The 27620-nt window shown below is 41.5% G+C and overlaps 2 protein-coding genes across 3 annotated transcripts in view; both read left to right on the plus strand.

The window, feature by feature from the left end:
• Positions 1-2417: 2417 nt before the first annotated feature.
• Positions 2418-23049, plus strand: LOC110527002 (rho-related GTP-binding protein RhoQ). 2 transcript variants are annotated; one of them, XM_021608175.3, is made up of 5 exons: positions 2418-3406; positions 3787-3845; positions 12556-12720; positions 21010-21105; positions 21359-23049. In XM_021608175.3, exons 1-5 carry the CDS (start codon positions 3265-3267, stop codon positions 21518-21520), a joined length of 624 nt encoding a protein of 207 aa, XP_021463850.1. In that variant the 5' UTR covers positions 2418-3264; the 3' UTR covers positions 21521-23049. The 2 variants fall into 2 exon arrangements, with proteins under 2 accessions (XP_021463850.1, XP_090093545.1); XM_090237419.1 differs by lacking the exon at positions 3787-3845 and having other exon boundaries at positions 2874-3406.
• A 3249-nt stretch (positions 23050-26298) lies between these two features.
• Positions 26299-27620, plus strand: part of socs5b (suppressor of cytokine signaling 5b) — an 87287-nt gene continuing 85965 nt past the window's right edge. The window contains exon 1 of the mRNA XM_090237375.1: positions 26299-26653. The gene's annotated coding sequence lies outside the window, so the exon portion shown is untranslated. The remainder of the gene's footprint in view (positions 26654-27620) is intronic.

Below are 27620 nucleotides of genomic sequence, written 5' to 3' on the forward strand. Positions count from 1 at the left end.
CACAATGTTTTCCTATCCCCTTACGATCTGCATCAATCAATGGAAGTGAAGATGTGCAAAAAGACAGGAGAGAAATCCTAAAGCCGTGAGATGAGATCTTATGTAAATAAGAACTTGTAGTGCAGGACCACACTGAGGGTTTGGTGAAATTACAAGCCATATTCTTTAGTGAAGCCTGGGCTCATACCCTAGAACTGTGTGTGTGTGTGTGTGTGTGTGTGTGTGTACATGTTTGCATACAGTGCATTCGGGAAGTTTTCAAACCCCTTGACTTTTTCTACATGTTGTACGTTACAGCCCTGTTCTAAAATTATTTCAATTGTTTTATTCCCTCATCAATCTACAAACAATACCCCATAATGACAAAGCAAAAACAAGTTTTCAGAAATGTTTGTGAACTGAAATATAACATTTACATAAGTATTCAGACCCTTTGCTATGAGATTTGAAATTGAGCTCAGTTGCATCCTGTTTCCATTGATCATCCTTGAGATGTTTCTACAAAAACCAAGGCATGAGATTGAAGGAATTGTCCGTAGAGATCCGAGGCCCCAAGAACACAGTGGCCTCCATCATTCTTAAATGGAAAACGTTTGGAACCACCAAGACTCTTCTTGTAGCTGGCCTTCCGGCCAAACTGAGCAATCGGGGGAAAAGGGCCTTGGTCAGGGAGGTGACCGATGGTCACTCTGACAGAGCTCTAGTGTTCCTCCGTGGAGATGGGAGAACCTTACAGAAGGACAACCATCTCTGCAGCACTTCACCAATCAGGCCTTTATGGTAGAGTGGCCAGACGGAAGCCACTCCTTAGTAAAAGGCACATGACAGCCAGCTTGGAGTTTGCCAAAAGGCACCTAAAAACTCTCAGACCATGAGAAACAAGATTCTCTGGTAGGATGAAACCAAGATTAAACTCTTTGGCCAGAATGCCAAGCGTCACATCTGGAGGAAACCTGGCACCATCCCTACGGTGAAGCATGGTGAGACAACAACCCTAAGCACACAGCCAAGACAATGCAGGAGTAGCTTCGGGACAAGTCTCTGAATGCCCAGCCAGAGCCCGGATTTGAACCCGTTCAAACATCTCTGGAGAGACCTGAAAATAGCTGTGCAATTTTTTTTATAAATGCCCAAAACCTGTTTTTGCTTTGTCATTATGGGATATTGTTTGTAGATTGATGAGTGGGGGAGAAAAAAACAATTTAATACATTTTAGAATAAGGCTGTAATATAGAAAAATGTATGTAATAAAACATGTATGTGCATGCTAGCATGTGTGTGTCTGTGTGCACATGTCACATGAAAAAGGTCTTATCTAGAAATCTGAAGAGCAAACGAATCCAATGATCAATCCGCCAAGAAAGTGCTGCAGACGTATCCGTTACCGAAGATACTGGGACTTTTCATTTCATTCCAGTTTTCTAAACTTTGACTGTCAAAGAGGGGCTACTGGGACAGCAGCCCTGTCTTTTATAGATACCTTCACCTTTAAACCTAGTCTGGTTACAAAGAGACAGTTGATATTGAAGTCATCCACTGGGAAATAAGGTCAGCAGCTCACTAATGAACTCATGTAGCTTACCAACATCAAACTTACACCAGTAGCCTAGCTTAGGCCTTACTAGTCATGCTCTGTAAAATGAAGCAAGGTTTTATATACATATATACATATATAGCAAATTAATATATGCATTATATGTGTATTCATTAGACTACATAAAAACAATGCAGATAGTCTCATTTGGAATTCAACTAAATGCTGTTACTTATCTTCTCTGATTGGTTCATAACACCTACTATGCTACATGTTTTGAACAGCAAGTATGAGGTAATTGTTTGATCACGTGAAAGCTGCAGCAACTGGCTGGGTTCCTTTTGCATAGGCTGGTGCCCCGGGTGGACGGAGTTTACACATTCCATTCCATTGGTTTTGACAAAATTCTCCATTCACCCGGGGCACCGGGCCATCCAAAACGAACAGGCCCCTTGTCAAACGATATGGTAGCGCTACAGCGGAGGTTGAAAGCTACAGCTTCGTAGCTCAGGGGAGCCACGCCCCTTGATGCTGATTGTACAGTTGTACAGTTGTACAATCTGGCTAGGGACTATCAACAAAGTGGATATGACGTATGTTGTGTGGGAGAATGTATGCATTTGTGCACATGTGGCATATGCTATCAAATGGAAGTAGGGTAGGAGAGAGAAGTCCAGGACATCATATGTTTTCTGGGACAAACATGTGTAACAATACAGCTGTTCTCACCACTATCAAACAGATGTGTGTGTGTGTGTGTGTGTGTGTGTGTGTGCATATGTGCGCTTGCGTGCAAGTGTGTTTGTTTGCTTGTTCTTCCTCCTTGAAGATAATGGGTCTGGGTGCGCTAATTCAAGGAGTCAACCCACACCTGTCCAAGTGCAACACAGAGGCCAAGTCTTCTCTTCCTGTATACTGTATTTGCACAGCATCCACTCCCTGTGGTGTCTCCATCTGCAAGATGATCACGCTACTCTCTCCCCTCCCTCTTCAGGTCATCATGACATTATTGTCATACTTTTGTTTTGGCTAATGATTCTGGGCAATTATGCCATCATTTGGGATTCATTAGGACTACAACCATAGAGAAAGTATCTGGATTTAACACCATTATACGTAGGGTATGGGCTATGACTAAAATGTTGTGTTTGAAGATGCAAATCAAGTGTAATAACGATGAAACAAATGCTATTTGGAGACACTTCAACAATATAGCAAAGAAGTTAGCCTAATATCAATAAACTATCCACAATCTATGGATTTTTACCAAAACCCATTGGTCTCAGATATAGCCCCGCCTCTACAACAAGCGAACTCACCTTTTCTATAGTGCCAATGCAAACTAGGCGAGAGACCGAGAGTCAAGGGGCGAACTGGGGAACAGGCTAAGCAGCGGGCTTCCAAGCGCGTCTCGCAAATACATCAACGATAGGGCGGGGGACTGGGGACTAGGGCGAACCCGTTTCGACTGCTGAGACTTTCTAGACTTTGCTGAACCGGTAAATAGCCACTCTGCACAGTGCCTGTGCTTTTTGTGTATGCAGTGTGGAAATAAAGGGGTTTTAAGGCCACATTTGCGAACTGGACAGGAGGAAGGAGAAATGGAGTTTCCATTGGTTTCGGTGAGTCGCGCATTTGGTCTCCGTCTCTGGTAATGCCAGTGGTGTGGGGATCTCCGTGCAGCTCAGGAAAACAGGGCGTCGGAGGATGGTGGTAATGAGAGGATCATCATGGCAAACGGAACTGGTACTCTTATGTTGAAATGCGTTGTGGTTGGAGACGGTGCTGTGGGCAAAACGTGTCTGTTGATGAGCTATGCCAACGACGCCTTTCCAGAGGAGTATGTGCCCACTGTGTTTGACCATTATGCAGGTAAGGTGATTTTGGAACATGTCATGATCTTACATGAACATTTAGGCGGTGTGTGGTGTGGTGTGTGTGTGTGTGTGAGCGAGAGAGATCTCGAATTGAATCATTTCCAGTTACCCGATCCTTCCTAATAAAATCTGACACTCTGGTAATCTAGTTACTGTTGCATGAGTTTAATCTCTATGCCAATTTGTTTGAATAGTCCCTACATTCCAATGTTCAGGGGAAAGTGAAGTGTGTGTTTGAATGTAGTGCAATGCTTACCTTTTCTACTTTCTTTGTCTCAGATTGCATAGGAATACATCTGTTTCTATCAGCAAAACCACTTGGGATAAGAGATCCCTCTGTCTCTCTCTAAACAAGCCTTTTTCATTGCTTTGCAGTGAGTGTCAATGTTGGCGGAAAGCAGTACTTATTGGGACTGTATGACACAGCTGGTCAGGTACAGTGAGTTTATTTTTACTCTGGCTGGTTGCCAAGCATGCCACGTCCAAGGACACAACCTCTCCCGATGTGTGTGTCCCCCCCCCCCACACTGTTAACCAATGGTGCTCTAGACACACCCACAAGCTTGAAATTCTGATCACTCTAAACTGCAACAGGTGACGGTTTTCTCCACATTGCTCTAGTTTCCAGTCAGTCTGGTGTGTGATAGACCGTGGTTGTAGGCCTCGTTAAGCATTTCAATAGGTCTATTATGTAGAGAACAGGGGTCCTATGTCCAGTAGGGAGGTTGTCACTGTCTTGTTTATGGGTTGGTTCTTTACAATGTAGCATTCAAATCTGCAAGTGTATCACTCAACTCGCACTGTACACAGCAGCACGCAGTCAAATGTGCACAGCCATAACATTTTCACTCCCTGTCAGCAAGCTCTCGTGTAAACACACACTCACGTTCTCCTCTAAGACCATTAGCTCTGTTTTTCCAAGCTGGGTCTGAAAGTTAAGGCATGTCACATGCAGCGACAAATTGCTAACACTCTTCCCCCGAACCCAATTTTTTTTTAACTGTGTAAAGTCCAAATAGGTCCTGAACTGAAACATTATTTGTCTGGTGAATAGGTTTTGAGGTTGAGAAATAATACTATAAGGCCCATTTGTTTGTTCATTAATCAAATATAAGTACATGAATAGTTTAGCTATTGTCTCCAACAATCCCAAATAATTATTCCCACTCGAATCTGTGGCTACCATAACTAATTCTTTAGAGAAACTATATGATCTTAAAACTACATTTCAGTAGTGTTTCACACAGCTTTTCGTTGCTCTTTGGTGTTTGATTGCAATTCCATATCTGGAGCCTTTTTTGTTTTCTAATTCAGACCGTCTGTGAAATTGAGAAGTTTCCCAGATGTCGACTGTGGGCGCAGAGGCCACAGAGAGTAGTTACTTCTCTTCAAACGCAGCCCCTCCAACTCCTCCACCTCGGCTGATCTCTTTATACTTTTGAGCACAAGGCCAGCTGGTAATGTTTAACTTCAGCATCTGATCAAAGAAGGGAGTGCTAGAGGGAGGGAATAGAGACCGAGGGGCTGGCTGAGACAGAGGGGAAAAAACAGAGTGAGTGGGGAGCGAAAAACTGCAAATCTGCTCTGGAACCCTATAATACAGCCCTATAGGAGGCTCGGGCCGGGGGTGTGGAAGAATGCAATGCTAAATACTATACCCCCTCTCTGTTGAGGAACCTCATCCAACCCAGCCACCCACCCGCTAAATCACAGTCTCCTGCTACAGTCCCCACCTTCTGCTCTGCATCAGACATGTTTTATTGGCTCCAAAGACCTTTTAATACTTATGCCCCTGGCAGAGCTGAAGCTCCCGGAATCGTCAGCTGTTTCATAGGGGAAGATGATTAACCATTTGCTCAAAGAGGAGAGAAATGAGTCTCTCATTTCGTCTGTGTAACACTTATTCCACCAGCCGTGTATTTCATGCATCTATACGTAACACGTTCAGTCACATTTCTTAGCTCTTGAACATGTGGGCCAAGAACAGAAGGAACAGAATGGAATATACTTTATTGATTTGTTCATTCATCCTCTCCCTGGCTGATGCACTAATCATAGAAAGCTAGCATTGCTGCTGTGGATAGGAGGGGGAAGCAGGAAGTGGATGTTAAGTGCTGTTGTACCCATGGCAACACTGGGCTCTCTCTACTCACTCTTCACTCGTTCCCTTTTTTTTTTGCTGCTCAGTTTCTCATTTGCTCACTCCCTCCTGCACTCGCACTCCTCACACTCAGTTGCACATGCCTCTGTCACTGTTCTGTGATGCCCCCCCCCCCCACCCCCCCTTTTGTTTTGTATAGTGCCTCATTAGGTTTTGTGCCCTCCCTGAGATGTGACCCCTAGACATCCCAGCAGGGGGTAGAGTAAAGTGGTCTCTGCTCTGCTGCTGCCACGGGGCCTTGTTCCTCTCCACTCAGCTGAACACCAATGGCAGCACTAGACATGTCGTTCACATTTGAACACTACAGCTAGATGAAGGTTGCTGATGGATGTTTTAAACTGTTTCACCATTGACCACCATAGGTCTAAAGCTCCATTATTTGGCATGTGATGTAATCACCTTGAATGGGATACCTCAGTCTGAACTATCACTTTAGTCCCCATGTTGGTAAATGCTCAGACAGTTTTGGGGATGAACCGTGAAGTACTGTAATATGTAATATGAAATGCAGTTACTAGCTGGCAACCAACTACCAGTAAGTTACTGTACAATTCACAGTAACCCTTTTACAGTGCAGTGTTCAGACAGTTTTGAGGATGGGCCATGAAGCGTAGTGCCTGCGCTTGTTATTCTCCTTGTGGCTATGTTGGAACAGGCGTCTCTGACACAGCCGCCAGGCACGAGGAGGAGGGACTCGCTGATAACATAGACTGTCATGTCAGTGACTCGACACACTCACAGCTGAGATCACATACCCAGCCAAGTAGAAATGCTATAGAAAGCCTCGCCCTGATCGAAATGTAAGAACCCGTATGGGGAGAGCGGTTGGAATATGCCCTGCCATGAGTACCTTTATTAGTTTCTTAACCCTTAGCCTACAATTTCTGCTCCCCTGTGGAAATCGAATTAACATAATAAAAAAATATCCAGCAAAATCTGTTGGTTTTAACTAGAGATCTGTTTGTTTGCATGGACTGCGTCTAGGGTTGCACATTTTGGGGAATATTCAGATATGGGAATTAACAGGAATATATGGGAATTAACGGGCATATAGGAATTAACGGAAATATATGCAAATTAATATTAATACCATTTAAATGTAATATTTTTTGCATGGGATATTTACCATATCATATGGAGACAAACAAACATTTTTCCTTATTTTAAGTAGACAATTGCAAATTATTACATCCTTCCAATAGAAAAATAATAAAGAAAATTGTTAGGAATTGAACTTTAATTAAATGAGTTGACTCTTCACATGGGATTATTTCACTGAACAAAAGGGAATATTGAATGATCCCCAATGATCCATCGCATCTCCCAAAAACATTTTCAACATAAATCTGTAAAATGATAACCTAGAAACTAAAGCTTTGGTTGTCTTCCTCTCAGGCTTCCATGTAATCTCCCTGGACCTCCTCAATGTCCACCTCTTGACCATCAGACTCTGAGGCCTCATCTTCACTGTCACTTTCCAACCTTGTTGAGGATGGCTCGTTGTCAGGCTCAAAAAGCCTCAAATTTCCCAGATGACCACCAATTTTTCAACCCTTGTATGTTGAAGGCAACAGGGGAAAGAGCCTCAGATCCACATAGTCCCTTGCACCAGGTGGCTGATGAAATATGTTGGCACGTCTGCCATATTGCATCTCCATCCCAAAGCCCTTGCTTGGAAGTGTACTTCGCCAGACTGCCAAGAACCTTGCCCTCATCCAGGCCAAGGTGGTGAGACACGGTAGTGATGACACCATAGGCCTTGTTCAACTCTGCACCAGACAGGATGCTCTTGCCAGCATACTTGGGGTCCAACATGTATGCTGGGGCGTGTATGGGCTTCAGGCAGAAGTCTTCACGCTTTTTGATGTATTTCAGAACTGCAGTTTCCTCTGCTTGGAGCAACAATGAAGTGGGCAGGGCAGTACGGATTTCTTCTCTTACATCTGCAAGCAGAGTCTGAACATCAGACAGGATGGCATTGTCTCACTCAATCTGTGCAATGGCTACTGCTATAGGTTTCAGGCTCCTTACCACTCTCTCCCAAAATAAGTTATCCAGGTGGATCCTCTTGATGGGGCTGTCCATATCGGCAGACTGTGATATGGCCATTTCTTGGCGAAACATGATAACACCACCCCAATGGGTGTTGCTGGACAGCTACAATGGGGTGCTCCTATTCTTCTCACTGTGCTTGGAGAGGTAGATTGCTGCTATAACTTGATGACCCTTCACATACCTAACCATGGCTCTCTTGTAGAGTGTATCCATTGTTGTCAAAGCCATGATGTCCTTGAGGAGCAGATTCAATGCATGAGCAGCACAGCCAATGGGTGTGATGTGAGGGTAGGACTCTTCCACTTTAGACCGAGCAGCCTTCATGTTTGCAGCATTGTCTGTCACCAGTGCAAATACCTTCTGTGGTCCAAGGTCATTGATGACTGCCTTCAGCTCATTTGCAATGTAGAGACCGGTGTGTCTGTTGTCCCTTGTGTCTGTGCTCTTGTAGAATACTGGTTGAGGGGTGGAGATGATGTAGTTAATTATTCCTTGCCCACGAACAATCGACCATCCATCAGAGATGACTACAATACAGTCTACTTTCTCTATGATTTGCTTGACCTTCACTTGAACTCTGTTGAACTCTGCACCCAGCAAATGAGTAGATAAAGCATGTATGTTTGGTGGGGTGCATGATGGGCAAAGAACATTCAGAAATCCATTCCAATACACATTGCCTGTGTGCATCAGAGGTGAACCAGTTGCATACACAGCTTGAGCGAGACATTCATCAGCATTTCTCTGACTACATTCCTCCATTGAGTCAAAAAAACTTTGATTCCAGGAGGACCATGAGCTGTTGCTATCCATAAGGTGTCCGATTTACTTTTGTCAGAGGTTGCTTGTTGTGAGCGCTGAGGGAACTTTATGCACTTGGCCAGATGATTCTGCATCTTTGTTGCATTCTTCACTTATGATTTGGCACAATATTTGCAAATGTACACCGCTTTTCCTTCTACATTAGATGCAGTGAAATGTCTCCACATATCAGATAGTGACCTTGACATTTCCTGTAAAGATTAGAATAAAAATTAGTTTAAAAAATTATTACAATTCCATGTACAGATAAACAGTTAGATTAAACAACTCCTTTGAGAGAAATGTTTTAAAATGAAACATGTATGGAAACGGGTGAATTAACACTCCTCGGTTATCAGGCTCAAGCCAGCTAAAACTCACATGGTATCAACAACTACAGTGCCTTGCGAAAGTATTCGGCCCCCTTGAACTTTGCGACCTTTTGCCACATTTCAGGCTTCAAACATAAAGATATAAAACTGTATTTTTTTGTGAAGAATCAACAACAAGTGGGACACAATCATGAAGTGGAACGACATTTATTGGATATTTCAAACTTTTTTAACAAATCAAAAACTGAAAAATTGGGCGTGCAAAATTATTCAGCCCCTTTACTTTCAGTGCAGCAAACTCTCTCCAGAAGTTCAGTGAGGATCTCTGAATGATCCAATGTTGACCTAAATGACTAATGATGATAAATACAATCCACCTGTGTGTAATCAAGTCTCCGTATAAATGCACCTGCACTGTGATAGTCTCAGAGGTCCGTTAAAAGCTCAGAGAGCATCATGAAGAACAAGGAACACACCAGGCAGGTCCGAGATACTGTTGTGAAGAAGTTTAAAGCCGGATTTGGATACAAAAATATTTCCCAAGCTTTAAACATCCCAAGGAGCACTGTGCAAGCGATAATATTGAAATGGAAGGAGTATCAGACCACTGCAAATCTACCAAGACCTGGCCGTCCCTCTAAACTTTCAGCTCATACAAGGAGAAGACTGATCAGAGATGCAGCCAAGAGGCCCATGATCACTCTGGATGAACTGCAGAGATCTACAGCTGAGGTGGGAGACTCTGTCCATAGGACAACAATCAGTCGTATATTGCACAAATCTGGCCTTTATGGAAGAGTGGCAAGAAGAAAGCCATTTCTTAAAGATATCCATAAAAAGTGTTGTTTAAAGTTTGCCACAAGCCACCTGGGAGACACACCAAACATGTGGAAGAAGGTGCTCTGGTCAGATGAAACCAAAATTGAACTTTTTGGCAACAATGCAAAACGTTATGTTTGGCGTAAAAGCAACACAGCTGAACACACCATCCCCACTGTCAAACATGGTGGTGGCAGCATCATGGTTTGGGCCTGCTTTTCTTCAGCAGGGACAGGGAAGATGGTTAAAATTGATGGGAAGATGGATGGAGCCAAATACAGGACCATTCTGGAAGAGAACCTGATGGAGTCTGCAAAAGACCTGAGACTGGGACGGAGATTTGTCTTCCAACAAGACAATGATCCAAAACATAAAGCAAAATCTACAATGGAATGGTTCAAAAATAAACATATCCAGGTGTTAGAATGGCCAAGTCAAAGTCCAGACCTGAATCCAATCGAGAATCTGTGGAAAGAACTGAAAACTGCTGTTCACAAATGCTCTCCATCCAACCTCACTGAGCTCGAGCTGTTTTGCAAGGAGGAATGGGAAAAAATGTCAGTCTCTCGATGTGCAAAACTGATAGAGACATACCCCAAGCGACTTACAGCTGTAATCGCAGCAAAAGGTGGCGCTACAAAGTATTAACTTAAGGGGGCTGAATAATTTTGCACGCCCAATTTTTCAGTTTTTGATTTGTTAAAAAAGTTTGAAATATCCAATAAATGTCGTTCCACTTCATGATTGTGTCCCACTTGTTGTTGATTCTTCACAAAAAAATACAGTTTTATATCTTTATGTTTGAAGCCTGAAATGTGGCAAAAGGTCGCAAAATTCAAGGGGGCCGAATACTTTCGCAAGGCACTGTAAGTAGCAGGATTTGTTAACAAGTTAGAAATTATTTAAACACACTTTGCTGTAGGCTACTATTTACTAATTAACAAAAAATCATGGATGTCAAAAAATATATTCACCCCACCCAGTATTGTAATCAAAACTTACCAGAAAGCATGTAGTCCTTGGCGCTACGGTGAAGCGTGGTGATGGCAGCATCATACAAGATTCGAGGGAAAGCTAAACGGGGCAAGTACAGAGAGCTCCTTGATGAAAACCTGCTCCAGAGCTCTCCAGACCTCAGATTGGGGTGAAGGTTCACCTTTCAACAGGATAACAACCTTAAGCACACAGCCAAGACAACGCAGGAGTGGCTTCGGGACAGGTCTCTGAATGTTCTTGAGTGGCCCAACCAGAACCCCGGACTTGAACCAGATCGAACATCTCTGGAGAGACCTGAAAATAGCTGTGCAGCGACGCTCCCCATCCAACCTGACAGAGATTGAGGATACGCAGAGAAGAATGGGAGAAACTCCCCAAATACAGGTGTGCCAAGCTTGTAGCGTCATACCCAAGAAGACCGAGGCTGTAATCGCTGCCAAAGGTGCTTCAACAAAATACTGAGTAAAGGGCCTGAACACTTATGTAAATATCAGTTTTTTTTTCAAATTGAAAATGTGTAAAAATGTCAACCTGTTTTTGCTTTGTCATTATGGGGCATTGTGTGTAGATTGAGGGGGGCGGCTGTAACGTAACAAAATGTGGAAAAGGTCAAGTGGTCTGAATACTTTGAGTTCTCGTTTCTCATTGTGTATTTATTATTACTTTTATTATTACATGTTAATACTTTTCTTTCTCTTTTCTTTCTTTCTGCATTGTTGGGAGGGGCCTCTAAGTAAGCATTTCACTGTTAGTCTACACCTGTTGTTTACGAAGCATGTGACAAATGCAATTTGATTTTTTACATGCGTTTGAAATGGACTAGAAAGCAGAAGTATCAGCATATTTTCTGTAAGACATCAGCTAAGTTTCCTGAAGGCTATTTCTATTTCCATCAGTTCTTGAAACCACTGCTCTCACAATAACCTTTTATTTATTTAACTAGGCAAATCATTTAAGAACAAATTCTTATTGACAATGACAACCCACTGTTCCACGGTAAGCCAATTGCCTTGTTCAGGGGCAGAACGACAGATTTTTATCTTGTCAGCTCGGGGATTCGATCCAGCAACCTTTCGGTTACTCTAACCACTAAGTTACTTACCACCCCCAAGTGGTAGTAACAGATGCTATCATAGCATCGCCACTAGGTCGTCCAAGACTTCTTAAATTATCCAGTGCACAGAATTTAATTCACTTAGATTTTTCTGTTTTTTTACCTGATCAATGTTAAGTTAGTTTGTTGAGCTAGTCAGACAGTCATATTAACGATGATTTACTTCCTTCAAGCTTGCCACCTTATCCATCACCAGTCTTCATGTGTGCACTCTGCATGTATAAACTCGGGTCATTCAGAGTGTGCCGGTGATGTAGAAGGACATCCTCTCAGAATTGGGTATCAGGGAGCAATGAGGAAATGCTTGATCTCATTTACACAGACCGGACCATGTTGGATATGTGAATTAGCTATTGCCGCCACACAATAAACTGAGGCCTATCGGAGATGGCAGTTTGTCTGATGCCTTCCGCACTGCTTCCTGTAAAGTACTGCTAATGGGAAATAATGCCCAATAGCCACAGTCAGAGAGAGACGGATAGAAAAGCTGCTATCTGATGGAGGTCATCTGTAGAAATCGGCACATCCCTCCATTTCAAAACTAAATTCTAATGGCTAAATGTTTATCACTCTCTTCATATAAAAGTGTTCATTGTTCTCATAAAACAGCCTGGTAGCTTGGCAGTGTGCTGTGTTGTGTTGTGCATGGTGAAGTCCGGTAGATAAGCACATAATAGCTGCATTTTGGAGCTCATTTTTCATACGGTTTAATAATTCATGAGTATTAACTCTGAGGATGTGGTAGTCTTTTGGTGGATATTATGTAAGGAAGGCTGTTGCTCTCTTTCTCCCCAGTGTCTTTGTTCCCGCTCCCCTAACTTCTCCCTCTCCTGTGTCTCTTATTACCCGCCCTTACATTTCTCCAGGAGGACTATGACCGCTTGAGGCCTTTGTCGTACCCCATGACCGATGTCTTCCTCATCTGCTTTTCTGTGGTCAACCCGGCTAGTTTCCAGAATGTGAGGGAGGAGTGGGTCACCGAGCTGCAGGAGTATGCCCCAAGTGTCCCCTACCTCCTCATAGGCACTCAGGTGAGCCACCCCACCCATAGCCTGTCTCTATACTTTGTCCTGGCCATTTCACATGCTGAGTTTCACAGAGTGTATTGAATTCACCTGGCATGTGCTATCCTCATCCACCCTACTCATTCTCACGCCCTACTTCACATTGACAGGGGAGGTGGATTATAAAACTGAGCCTCCACTTAAATGTACTATACACTGGTTTATGTCATTCTTAAGACCATTCACGAACATGCAAAAAGAAATATAGGTGAATAGTTCCCGAATCATTAAAAAGTAGATGGAACTTAATAGTAAGAGTAAATTGAACTTTTTAGTAACTCTCAAATACTTTCCAAAAGATCAAACCACACTTATGGGTGTCTCTCCGCCAGCAATTCCCTGGCCACCAGAAATAGAAAATGTCCATATTGGTGGTGGTGAGTTTAGTGGAGTGGGCCTGTGATTTATCGTTCTTTCAGCTGATATTTACTTCTCTTGTCAGTCCCACCGTAACTCACATTCTCACACTGCATACTGATGTGGACCCAATCAATTCACATACTGATGTGGAGCCAATCAATTCACAGATGACCAGAGCCACAAATCAAACACTACCACAGAAGTGTTAATGAATGTTTGTCTCAATAAAGAGTTTGTTACACGTATCAGTTGGGCATGTGTGGTAAAGTAGTGTATATCCCCCCCCACCATTTTTCTGAAATAATTTATTAAAATGTGCAAATGAGGCAATATTTCATTAAATGATGTTTTAATCACCATTTTATTTCAACGGGCTCTCTCTTTGAAAGCAATTCTAAGACTATTCACAACGATATTAGGCTGGGTACTGATAGGGGAAACTGAGTTCAAGCTTTTATTTTAGGCTACTTACAGAAAAATAAGCCCTAGATGCTTTGCTAGCAATAGACAAGAAATCTACAGGGGCCGGCCAATTGGATCCTGGTCTGCTTAAGTGTGCAGCGCCCATCGTTGTTGGCTCAATAACCCAAATGTTTTAGTTTTATTTAACATTGTTATCCGGAAATATTCCAAAAATATCGAAATCCGCTCTTGTGCTGCCACTCCATAAGGGTGGAGAAAGTAGAGATCTTTAACAATTATCGTCCCATTTTAAGGCTTTCGCGTCTAGCTAAGATTCTTGAATCCTTGGTATATGTACAACTTTGCCCTTTTTATTTGAGAAATGTGTTTTTGAATGTTAACCAATCAGGGTTTAGGCCTGGGCATAGTGCTTTGACAGTAACCACTTTAGTTGTTGATGATCTTGTCAAACCAAGCAGCACACTTCATATTAAAGGCTTTTGATACTGTTGATCATGCTATTTTCTTGAATAAGTGGTCCTCGATAGGCCTGAGCTATGACGCCTGTTCTTGGTTTCACGGTTATCCTAGTGACAGAACTCAGATTTGTAAAACTTGTGCTTAATATGAGCAAAACAAAATGCATGTTTTTAAACTCTCGCACGAATGTTTCAGATGAACTACATGTTCACTCATTAGATGGTTCTCCAATCGAACGTGTCCCGCAAATAAATGCTTAGGCATTTGGATTGATGTGGTTTTAACTATTAAAAAAAGGTATAGATGAGCAGGTTAAGAAGCGAAGATTTAAAGTGGTCTTTTTCTACAGAAACAGATCGTGCCTTTCTCTAAGCAGTAGGAATCAGATTATTCAGTCAACCTTTTTCATATGTTCTTGGTTATCTATCAAAGTGCAGCTGCTGCTACTCTTAAAAGTTTGGATGCCATCTACCATAGGGCCCTTTGTTTTGTTACAAGTGACAGTTTTGATTCACATCACTGAATCCTGTATCAAAAGGTTGGCTGGACTTCGCTAAAAACCTGTAGAGCTCTACACTACATCTCTACATTTGGCCCTATTTCATAAACTTCCATCTTATCGAACTGTGCTAAGTAAATCTAACTGTGCTAACTATTTATAGACACCGGAGTTTACATTGATCATCCTTGATGTTTCTACAACTTGATTGGAGTCCACCTACGGTAAATTCAGATTGGACTTGATTTGGTAAGGCACACACCTGTCTATATAAGGTCCCACAGTTGACAGTGCATGTCCAAAAATAAAGCCATGAGGTCGAAGGAATTGTCCGTAGGGCTCCGAGACAGGATTGTGTCAAGGCACGGATCTGGGGAAGGGTACCAAAGAATGTCTGCAGCATTAAAGGTCCCCAAGAACATGGTGCCCTCTATTATTCTTAAATGGAAGAAGTTTGGAACCATCAAGACTCTTCCTAGAGCTGGCTGCCTGGCCAAACTGAGCAATCGGGGGAGAAGGGCCTTGGTCAGGGAGGTGACCAAAAACTCAATGGTAACTCTGACAGAGCTCCAGAGTTCCTGTGTGGAGATTGAAGAACCTTTCAAAAGTACAACCATCTCTGCAGCACTCCACCAATCAGGCCTTTATGGTAGAGTGGCCAGACGGAAGCCACTCCACAGTAAAAGGCACATGGCAGCCAAAGAACACTCTTTCTAAAGTGAAGAGGCAACTCTGTGATGCTGGCCTTCTAGGCAGAGTTGCAAAGAGTAAGCCATATCTCAGACTGGCCAATAAAAATAAAAGATTAAGATGGGCAAAAGAACAGACACTGGACAGAGGGAACTCTGCCTAGAAGGCCAGCATCCCGGAGTCGCCACTACACTGTTGACGTCGAGACTGGTGTTTTGCGGTTACTATTTAATGAAGCTGCCAGTTGAGGACTTGTGAGGCATCTGTTTCTCAAACGAGTCACTCTAATGTACTTGTCCTCTTGCTCAGTTGTGCACCGGGGCCTGCCACTCTTTCTATTCTGGTTAGAGCTAGTTTGCGATGTTCTGTGAAGGGAGTAGTACACAGCGTTGTATGAGATCTTCAGTTTCTTGGCAATTTCTCGCATGGAATAGCCTTCATTTCTCAGAACAAGAATAGACTGACTGGTTTCAGAAGAAAGTTCTTTGTTTCTGGCCATTTTGAGCCTGGAATCGAACCCACAAATGCTGATGCTCCAGATACTCAACTACTCTAAAGAAGGCCAGTTTTATTGCTTCTTTAAATCAGGTCAACAGTTTTCAGCTGTGTTAACATAATTGCAAAAGGGTTTTCTAATGCTCAATTAGCCTTTTAAAATAATAAACTTGGATTAGCTAACAACGTGCCTTTGGGACACCGGAGTGATGGTTGCTGATAATGGATCTCTGTACACCTATGTAGATATACCATTAAAAATCAGCTGTTTTCAGCTATGATTGTTAATGTTGTAAATGACTGTCTACACTGTATTTCTGACCTATTTTAAAATGGGAAAAAAATTGCTTTTCTTTCCCAAGCAAGGAAATTTCTAAGTGACCCCAAACTTTTGAACGGTAGTATATTATTTACAACATCAAATTCTCTCTTGGCAAGTCTGGAGAATATATCTAAAGATAACCACACAAGTTGCTGAATGCAGATGCTTCTGAAACTAAGAAATTAGTTTGCGTGTCGGAAAAGTCTGACTTTCGGGAAATGGGAGTTAAGGACAAGTATTCAGAATTCAGACTACCAAACAGCACCTCTTGAAAGTAAGTTACCAAATATAGTCCAGTTTGTAACATTCTCTATGAAATTGGCTTTTTAAATTCTGTAATTTAATATTGTGAGCTTTGAAATTGTTGATGAATGTCCGTTTTAAAGTGGTTAAAATATAGTGGAAAGTGGTATGACAAACAAAATAAATACTTTTTTTTAAAAACTTGATAAATGTATATACAGTGCCTTGCGACCTTACATTGAAATGCTTACTTACAAGCCCTTAACCAACAATGCAGTTTTAAGAAAATACACCCCCCAAAAAGTAAGAGAAAGAATAACAAATAATTAAAGAGCAGCAGTAAATATCAATAGTGGGGCTATATACAGGGAGTACCGGTACAGTCTGAATGTGCGGGGGCACCAATGGCGAGGTAATTGAGGTAATCCGTACATGTAGGTAGAGTTATTAAAGTGACTATGCATAGATAATAACAGAGAGTAGTAGCAGCAGTGTAGAAGAGGTGGGGGCAATGCAAATAGTCTGAGTAGCCATTTGATTAGGTGTTCAGGAGTTTTATGGCTTGGGGGTAGAAGCTGTTTGGAAGCCTCTTGGACCTAGACTTGGCTCTCCAGTATCGCTTGCCGTGCGGTAGCAGAGAGAACAGTCTATGACTAGGGTGGCTGGAGTCTGACAATTTTTAGGGCCTTCCTCTGACACCGCCTGGTATAGAGGTCCTGGATGGCAGGAAGCTTAGCCCTGGTCATGTACTGGGCCGTACGCACTACCCTCTGTAGTAGAGGTCGACCGACTATGATTTTTCTTTTCAACGCCGATACCGATGATTGGAGGACCAAAAAAAGACAATAACGATTAATCGGCCGATTTGTATTTATTTATTTGTAATAATGGCAATTACAACAATACTGAATTAACACTTATTTTAACTTAATGTAATACATCAATAAAATCAATTTAGCCTCAAATAAATAATGAAACATGTTCAATTTGGTTTAAATAATGCAAAAACAAAGTGTTGGAGAAGAAAGTAAAAGTGAAAAAGTGTGCCATGTAAGAAAGCTAACATTTTAAGTTCCTTGCTCAGAACATGAGAACATATGAAAGCTGGTGGTTCCTTTTAACATGAGTCTTCAATATTCCCAGGTATACCATTTGTATTTCATTAACCTTTGACTATTGGATGTTCTTATAGGCACTTTAGTATTGCCAGTGTAACAGTATAGCTTCCGTCCCTCTCCTCGCTCCTCCCTGGGCTCGAACCAGTAACACAACGACAACAGCAACCATTCGAAGCAGCGTTACCCATGCAGAGCAAGGGGAACAACCACTCCAAGTCTCAGAGCGAGTGACGTTTGAAACGCTATTAGCGCACCCCGCTAACTACAGTGCCTTGCGAAAGTATTCGGCCCCCTTGAACTTTGCGACCTTTTGCCACATTTCAGGCTTCAAACATAAAGATATAAAACTGTATTTTTTTTGTGAAGAATCAACAACAAGTGGGACACAATCATGAAGTGGAACGACATTTATTGGATATTTCAAACTTTTTTAACAAATCAAAAACTGAAAAATTGGGCGTGCAAAATTATTCAGCCCCTTTACTTTCAGTGCAGCAAACTCTCTCCAGAAGTTCAGTGAGGATCTCTGAATGATCCAATGTTGACCTAAATGACTAATGATGATAAATACAATCCACCTGTGTGTAATCAAGTCTCCGTATAAATGCACCTGCACTGTGATAGTCTCAGAGGTCCGTTAAAAGCGCAGAGAGCATCATGAAGAACAAGGAACACACCAGGCAGGTCCGAGATACTGTTGTGAAGAAGTTTAAAGCCGGATTTGGATACAAAAAGATTTCCCAAGCTTTAAACATCCCAAGGAGCACTGTGCAAGCGATAATATTGAAATGGAAGGAGTATCAGACCACTGCAAATCTACCAAGACCTGGCCGTCCCTCTAAACTTTCAGCTCATACAAGGAGAAGACTGATCAGAGATGCAGCCAAGAGGCCCATGATCACTCTGGATGAACTGCAGAGATCTACAGCTGAGGTGGGAGACTCTGTCCATAGGACAACAATCAGTCGTATATTGCACAAATCTGGCCTTTATGGAAGAGTGGCAAGAAGAAAGCCATTTCTTAAAGATATCCATAAAAAGTGTTGTTTAAAGTTTGCCACAAGCCACCTGGGAGACACACCAAACATGTGGAAGAAGGTGCTCTGGTCAGATGAAACCAAAATTGAACTTTTTGGCAACAATGCAAAACGTTATGTTTGGCGTAAAAGCAACACAGCTGAACACACCATCCCCACTGTCAAACATGGTGGTGGCAGCATCATGGTTTGGGCCTGCTTTTCTTCAGCAGGGACAGGGAAGATGGTTAAAATTGATGGGAAGATGGATGGAGCCAAATACAGGACCATTCTGGAAGAAAACCTGATGGAGTCTGCAAAAGACCTGAGACTGGGACGGAGATTTGTCTTCCAACAAGACAATGATCCAAAACATAAAGCAAAATCTACAATGGAATGGTTCAAAAATAAACATATCCAGGTGTTAGAATGGCCAAGTCAAAGTCCAGACCTGAATCCAATCGAGAATCTGTGGAAAGAACTGAAAACTGCTGTTCACAAATGCTCTCCATCCAACCTCACTGAGCTCGAGCTGTTTTGCAAGGAGGAATGGGAAAAAATGTCAGTCTCTCGATGTGCAAAACTGATAGAGACATACCCCAAGCGACTTACAGCTGTAATCGCAGCAAAAGGTGGCGCTACAAAGTATTAACTTAAGGGGGCTGAATAATTTTGCACGCCCAATTTTTCCGTTTTTGATTTGTTAAAGTTTGAAATATCCAATAAATGTCGTTCCACTTCATGGTTGTGTCCCACTTGTTGTTGATTCTTCACAAAAAAATACAGTTTTATATCTTTATGTTTGAAGCCTGAAATGTGGCAAAAGGTTGCAAAGTTCAAGGGGGCCGAATATTTTCGCAAGGCACTGAATGTTTACTTTAAAACAAAAACGTATATTAATGGACCAAAATACCAACAAATCAAAACATTAAAAGGGCAGCCTGTGGTGCCTGGCCTCATATTGGGTGTTAGTAAGAGAGGAACAGCGTGACTGAGCGTGCATTTTGTGTGTGTGCTGCACTCAAAAGAAAATGAAGGGACGAATGCCTCATGGTTGAAGTTGAATACATATGAAGGAATAATATAATAGAGAACCAGCAGGGTAGCCTAGTGGTTAGAGTGTAGGGGCGGGGGGTAGCCTAGTGGTTAGAGTGTAGGGGCGGCGGGTAGTCTAGTGGTTAGAGCTTTGGACTAGTAACTGAAAGGTTACATGATCGAATCCCCGAGCTGACAAGGTAAAACATCTGTCGTTCTGCCCCTGAACAAGGCTGTCATCGAAAATAAGAATTTGTTCTTAACTGACCAGCCTAGTTAAATAAAGCTAAAATGAAAACAAGGTTTGGATTGTGTTTGGAAATGGTGCAAAGGACTAATATGGCACATTTCTTCAAGATGAACATTGTCTGTTTGAATACTACAGCGAAACTCCATAGAAGAATCGTGAAACAGAGGAAGAGCACCTCTTTGGTAACTGAAGTCAAATGTGGGGTGCTCTTTGAAATGTGGGGTGCTCTTTGTAAATGGGGAAGAAAATACATTTGGTCTCCCATCTAGTCCAGCTCTGCTTAGCTTTGATATTTGCCACTGACTGTTACCAATCATGAGAGTGATTGAGAAATCTCCACTTAATAGATTCATTGTTGCTATCGAATTCATTCCAAAGGGTATGTTTAAATTCAACTGAAAATGTACAATACAGGGTTTCAAGCTTTGGTTAATTTCAAATGGAATATAGAAGTTAATCCAATCAAACTGGATTTTAAGATTGTTCTGATTTAGTCCTATTTTTTTATTACATACATTTTTGGTTGAAATGGAGATGTGAATTCAGGACATCAATTATTAATTTGTAGACCAACTGGAATTAAAGCCAGACTCAGTGGCACAAATGGAATCTCCTTTAAATGTTTGCTTGTGTTGTTAACCAAACATTTTTGTAATCCAGTAAATAGCCTTCAATTTAAGGCTATTTTACAAACTAATGTAACAATATATATTTTTTTTTACTTGTTAAATGAGTAAAACACTATGGACACATTGAGGTTACTGCAACAAAGATATTCTTAATCATAGAAAGTGTGCATGTTCAAGATAGCATGCAAAAGTAGCAGGTCTGTGGAGATCTTCACAATTGCGATTGAGTAAATCTGTGCAGAATCTCGAATGGCATTGATCAGTTGCATGACGTACTTGAATGATCTCAATTGCAGTCGAGGTCATTTGTCGTGCTAGATGGAGCACGGTGATAACGTTGTCGTGTAAATAAACGAAATATCTGACATTGTTCCCTTTTTAAACTTTTGGTTTTTAAATGGTTGAACATGCAGCAATAATGTGAGAGAATTAAAACCAAAAACCTGACATGGAGAATTTGGTTGTGGTTTTTAATTGGTTGAAAAGATGGCCATAACACATTGTTAAATTCCCAAACTTTTGGCTGTCTTTTTGAGTGGGTGAAAATAGGTTGTATTCTCATTGATCAAACGTATTAACTAAATATTACCAAATGATTCGCTTTGAAATTATGTGGTGTGCCCAGTGGGTAGTTGAATGAACAAGTTGTTCACTCAAGTGAATAAGTTGCTCAAGATTGGCTGTGCTGATTGGAAATGTTGTCTCTCCCTGTTTCAGATTGACCTGCGTGATGACCCCAAGACCATTGCCAAACTGAATGACATGAAGGAAAAACCCATCACCACAGAGCAGGGCCAGAAGCTAGCCAAGGAGGTACGTAACACTGTGGGGCCAGGAGGGAGGTTAGAAGGAATTTTTAGTGTGTAGGAGAGACAACTTTACACAGATGGTCTGTCCCTCATCAAACCAATTCTGTATTAAAATTATTGTGAAGCTTGAATATATTCAGTTTTTGGCATTTGTTGATTGAGTCTCACACACACAAGACTTCCTCCCCAAGCTAGCTTGGTGATGAGGTTTAATCCTCTATGTTGATAGTTTTGAGTGACAGCCTGTTCCTCTCCAGATTGGTGCGTGTGTCTACGTGGAATGCTCGGCTCTCACCCAGAAAGGACTGAAAACTGTGTTTGATGAGGCCATTATCGCTATCCTGAACCCCAAGAGGAAAAAGGGAGTCTTGAAGAGAAGACTGGGGCCACGCTATATCAACTGCTGCCTCATCACGTGAGAGATGCAAACATCCAAAAACACCTGGGTCGTATTTATTAGGGCATGCAATGGAAAATGTTTTAAAACATGTGAAAACGGAAAACAAAAACAAGCATTTCTTATTGGACAAGATCAGGAAGCCCCACCCTGTTTCAGGCTGTTTTCTTCCATTTGGTGCCTAATGAATACAAACCAGAACGAATGACAGAGACCGCGGAGAGGACATAAAAGGGGGGAGAGAGGCTGAAGGACCGACATGGACAAGGACCCTATTTTTAGTTTGGGGCTCTTGAGCGGTTTTGTCTCTCCTGCTGTTGACCAATGGAGTTAGGGGGCAGCTTTATTACCAAAGGAGCACAATACCCAAGTCAACAACGCCCTTCAGTAAGACTTTATTTGCCTTTATAAGTACTTTTAAAAAACATGCTGTAAGCTGTCAGAAAACCCATAGGTATCACGTGCCCATTTAACTCCTAATATGACATGTATTTTTAATAATATTTGCTGTAGCAATTAACGAATGGGTTGATTGCATTTATTGAAGGCGCTTTCCATCAAGCCTCCAAGCGCTTTACATTGTGTGTTTGAGTAACTCACCTCAGCCACAACCAATGAAATGCTTTGTTTAAAAGAACAGGCTATTCCCCTCAACTATGGGGAGTTGTCTTTTTTTTCTACTAATCCCACATTTTATAACATTATCTGCTCTTCTTGCTCAGTTTGCGGTGCTTGCAGTATTATTACTAAACTTGGACTTGAATTAATCAGTAACCCAATGGTGGCCAAATAATTGAATGCACACAGCTGCGTGGGATACAGACTCTTTGGGGAGAGAAGCACACAACATGAAGCACACTCCACATACCTATCCTTGTCCAATAAAGCACAGTTAAAAGTTGACCCACAAACCCCTACCATTAGCATTATCGTGCTGACCTGAACATAGTGTGTTAATGGCTGCAGAACCAGTCCATCCCAATTCAGCTCAGTTCGGCTTGGCTCAGTAGTGTGAAAAGGGCACCCCTCAATTCTGTCATTGAAGCACAGAACATACCATGGTTACAACATCCACCCCCAAAGGCCAAGGGGGTGCATGTATGAGCACAATAAGCCTGCTCCAACCATATTCCAACCCCAGCCATATTCCAACCCCCTCTTCAGACACATATGCCTTCCCCAGCCAGAAGATATCTCTTCTTTTTTTTTTTTTTTGCATTTTTCTATCCATTGGGAAGGTGCTTGCCGACTGCCTGATCTTAGTGTTTTTAAGGCCAAAGTTGGACTTGTTCATTTTTTTTTATTTTTTAAAGCTTTAATGTATATGGTGCTCCTCTCTTTCTCGTTCTCTGTCCCAGCCTGCTGTGCTGTGTAGTGTTTTCCCTAGAAGAGCGGAGTGGATTATTGAGTGTTGACATTCTCTATTTACCAGGAAGTTGTGGCACATGCTGCTACTGAGGTAAACTGAATGGATCTATAGCGGTGCAGAAACAAGTGCAGCTTCTGGTTAACCCTTTTCTCTACTCAATAAATGTGTTTTACTATCTAAAACCTTTCTTTGGGGTCTTCTTTGAGGATGTGTTACAGGACATTATGATGTTTGGTTATGTATAGATGTTGTTTTTATAAGTACAGTATTGGGCACACTTGATTTGGATCCGTTGCTAGCTAGGCCGTGGTGACCTCGTACAGGAAGGAGTGTCTTCGAAGTGTGTCACACGTGATTCCTCCCGAAACCCAGAACAACAAAGACCATGATTCACACAATGTAATCCATAGAACAGTAATTTGAGGAAGGATTGTTGAAATTACATTTTTGTATCTAAAAGCATAATTGGGAAATAATTGATCCAAGTTTAAGACTCCATGGTGTTTAATCTGTAGGTGCTACAAAGCAAACATTGGTGTCATGTAAAGCTTTACAGCTTGCTCAGTAATATGAGTAGTATTTTGTATTATTTTTAAAAAATTTGGCTAATTGTTTAATATTTTCTAATGGCATCTCTGGTACTTTTAAAGTTTAAGATCCAATTTGTAAGCATTTTCCATGAGTGAATGTGAAAATGGTCACCCTCTGCTGGTAATTTGCAGTATGTGCAATGTTACAAGTATTGTAAAAGGAGGGCTGTGATTTGTTACATTGCCTACTATGCCAATTTATCTGTATAAAATGGGCCATAACTTTAAAACTAGCAGAGATCCCACCCTGGAACTTTGATATGCCGGTAGAGTATATTATGTTGTTTTTTTTAAATACAAAAAAAATGTGCTTAATCAAAGTTTTCTATATTCATGTTTTTTTTTCAATATAAATTATGTAAATGTTTTTTTTTATTGACATCAAAAAAATACTCATTACAGAGCAAGCGGTGAAGCTTCAAATGACCCAAATGTTTGCTTTGTAGCATCTACATTTTCCAAGGTAATGTAATCGAACGACTGGATCGCATCTCTAGCAACTAAAATATGAGAAAGTATGAATTCGATTATATAACTGAAAATATGAACGGGGGAAAAGTGTTTCTACCGATACATGTCTGCTTTCATGTTTTTCTTTGGCAACTGTGGTATAAGTGGGAGAAACGCCTCCGTTCTGTACATTACCTTGGAAAAATTAACTCCGCAAAGGGACTGGGCTCCGCCTCATCCCGCTGTGTCATCCATTACTTCCAAGGTAATGTTGTCACGAGAATTATGTTCTCAGTGTTCATAAACCCAATTGAATTGATTACCCTGCCTGATACCCAGAATTTGTAGGAAACTGGTTGGAATGAATCAGACGGAGGCCCAGCTACAATTGTCAGGAACGTTTATTTAGAGAGCTCTCCTTATAATTTCCGGTACATTGGTCTATATACCTCACATTTTGTCAAATGTCCCTCCTCTCAGATACAATGGCAACATAGTTCACAAGTCTTCTCCAACTCATACATTGTCTGCCACCTGTTAAACAATCTACTACAAGCCCAAGGTCTCTCCCCTCCCTGGGTGGGGACAGAATGTCCTGTAAGGAACACAGTAGTACAGCTTGTCTGACGATAGCTCCATTTCACACTTGCACCCTGCTCACATACTAAAAAGGAACAGAAAGTCCTTGTTCTAATTCTTGACTAAAACTACACACATCAGATTTAGTTTTATGATTCCAATAAGTTTCATACAATCATACAGTGACGGGGTAGTATTCTGTTTAGTTATAGCTCTACGTTAAATGTATACATCATTTTAGTCATTATTCATACATTTCATAACAAATGTACAGAACGTCAGCGTTTATCCCTTATACTTTTAGATTGAAATGGTCAACAATCCTTCCTCCATAGGACTATTCTATGGATTAGTAAATGGTTCTGAAATGACCATCTTAATGCTTGAGGAAAAAAAATACTTCCAGACACAGATCTCGATGACCAGAATCATATATTATATGGTTTGGGCCAGGTCACATGCTCAGGAAAAACCCCTGGCCCTATATGTGTCATTAACTGCTTCAAAGTATGAATATACAGAATGACCAGGCAAGATCACAGAAAGCTGAACCAGATTCATTCTTTAAGGGCAGCTTCAAAGCTAAATCAATCATTGAGAGCTTGAGACGAGGTTCTATCTGCAAAAAAAGATTATTCTGAGATAATTGGCTTTATCATTCTGAACCCTCGTTGGTTTGTTTTATCTTGTATTCTTTTGAACTTAACATGAATTGGGGATATTTAGAGTATTATATAGGTAGAGAACATTTGAACAGAACAAGGCTACGTCAATAATAAAATGTTGACAAAAACGCAGATAGAACCTTACAATACCAAGCTCTCGTCATGTTGATTTGCAGAAATGTTCATCTCGGAACCCAGGACTAGATTTACGCACACACTGGCCAGCTGCTTGATCATGAGAGACTACAGAAAAAAAATCTACATTTTTAAGCCGAGGGAATAGATTCAAGAACAGTCCACAAAATCCAGATAAAGACATTAGGTTAGGCCCTAAGACCCAACCCAGATTAGTATTTGTGTGGTCTCAAGACCACAAGGTCAATTTAAGAACTCCATCTCAGGCAGAGGAACTGCTGTGTGACGGTCCAAAGGTACATTGAACCTTCCATCAAAAAGTTAGACTTCTCTTGCGCAACATCAGTTAAACTAACGGCAACACCCTGTGTCAGTGGAGTAAAGATATCTTAAACACTATTGTATAAATAGACCAGACAAATTCCTGGGGGGGAAAACAAATGAAAGATGACTATTGGAAAATAGATTGTGTACATCATTAATATAGTATGTATAATCTGGAAGTAGAAGCCTAAGTGTTGTTCATTAGTTTACTCCAGTTAGGGGAGGGGTATATATTTTTTTAAATATATGTGTGTGGTGTACAGTGCATTCGGAAAGTATTCAGACAAAATCTACTTAAATCTATGGCAAAACCTGAAAATGGTTGTCTAGCAATGATCAACAACCAATTTCACAGAATTTTGAAAAGAATACTGGCCAAATGTCGCACAATCCAGGTGTGAAAGACCCAGCTGTAATCCCTGCCCAAAGTGCTTCTACACGGTATTGACTCAGGGGTGTGAATACTTAAACAATTCAGCGACTGAAACGAATACATCAGATTACAAATATTTAAAGGAGAGCAAATCAATATACAATCCTGAAATCAGCTGTAGCTGTCAATAGTAAAACCATGTTAGTAAACCTGAATCTGGAAAATTGATAAAGTTGCTTACGGACATGGTAGACTCCTCCTCACCCTATTCACGTTGTGCAATGTTTATGTCCTGGTACTGGGTTACCTTCCAGCGACTCCTCAGACGCTTGTGTGCATCGCAGAGCAAAAACAAGAATGCCAAATGTTGGTGACGTGGCTCAAACGGTTCAGTCTGGACAGACGGTTTTGTGAGAAGACCCCTTTCGAAATTTGGACGCGGGCGTCAAACGTCAGACTGAGAGTTTGTGGATGTCGTAGAGCAAAACAAGCGACACTGGTGGGGTCTGATGAGTTGCTAGCTCAAATGTTTTGGGTTTTGCATACGATTTTGTGACAATTTCTTGCCTGGATTCCCATGTGTAGAGAAACAAGGCCCCGTGTTATGGAATAGACGCCAGCTTTATATCGGCAGAAAGAGGGGGTGGAGCTAAAGCCACTGCAAGAAACGGTAAGTCTCAAGCATGTTCAAAATGACGTGACGAGCGGGTACGCCAATCAACTCCTCTCCGACGGAAAGAGTCTCCTCTCTGCTTGTTGAGGCGAAGGGTGGTGGTGGGGCGCGGCAAGTACAAATCTTAATCTATGCCGGGTGAGTCTCGCATGTCTCCCCAGTGTCCAATACAGAGGAACATGCACACTGTGCCAGCCAGGCCAAATTGCACGCTATGCTTCTGTAACTTTCCCCTTATTCAAAATATTATTATTTGCTAAAGATGAAGTCTTCATCAAAGTCAAACAGTTACAGGGACACTTTTACATGTCATGATCACTTACTCTATTGATTTACTTCTACGTTAATGTTTTTGCCCATTTGTACCGGTTAGAAAACACATTCTTAGTTTGACTAATTTCTAAGAAGGTTCTTCAAAGCTCTTTTTCTCAATGCTTCATTGTGATAGCCGATGTGTGGTGAATTTTGTGGCACAAATGATGGCTGTGCTTTGTCGAGGTTACAATGTGAAGGGATTTGAGGGAAAATGCTGTTGTCTACTTGTATTATTTTTATACCAAAAATCATTGTCATTATTATGGTTATCGTTAATTGTATTAGTACTGTATTTGTAGCAGTTGGAGGGGAAGTAAAAACAATGAGTTATTGTCAATTGTGACCAGTTTGAGATTATGTCTCTACAGTAAATAGAGAAACTCCAAACATGATGAATTTCCATGGTCATCTACTACCAGTGCTTGACTTGGGCCGGAGCTCACCGAAGCTGAGTACCGGCACCTCAAATTCTCTACTGCTTGAGCTCCTGTTCTTCTTATAAAATACTATTTCAGTCCAAGTCAAGTCTATTACTGTTAAATCATATCAGATACCACTGTCTGCTGCCTGTCTCCCCTCCTACGGGACGAAATAGTGCCATCCCCAGCTTAAACCCGAAGTGTTACTGAAGATCCAGCCATATGTTTGG

Source organism: Oncorhynchus mykiss, chromosome 1 (assembly GCF_057628025.1).
Source record: "Oncorhynchus mykiss isolate SJ-2025 chromosome 1, ASM5762802v1, whole genome shotgun sequence".
NCBI lineage: Eukaryota > Metazoa > Chordata > Actinopteri > Salmoniformes > Salmonidae > Oncorhynchus > Oncorhynchus mykiss.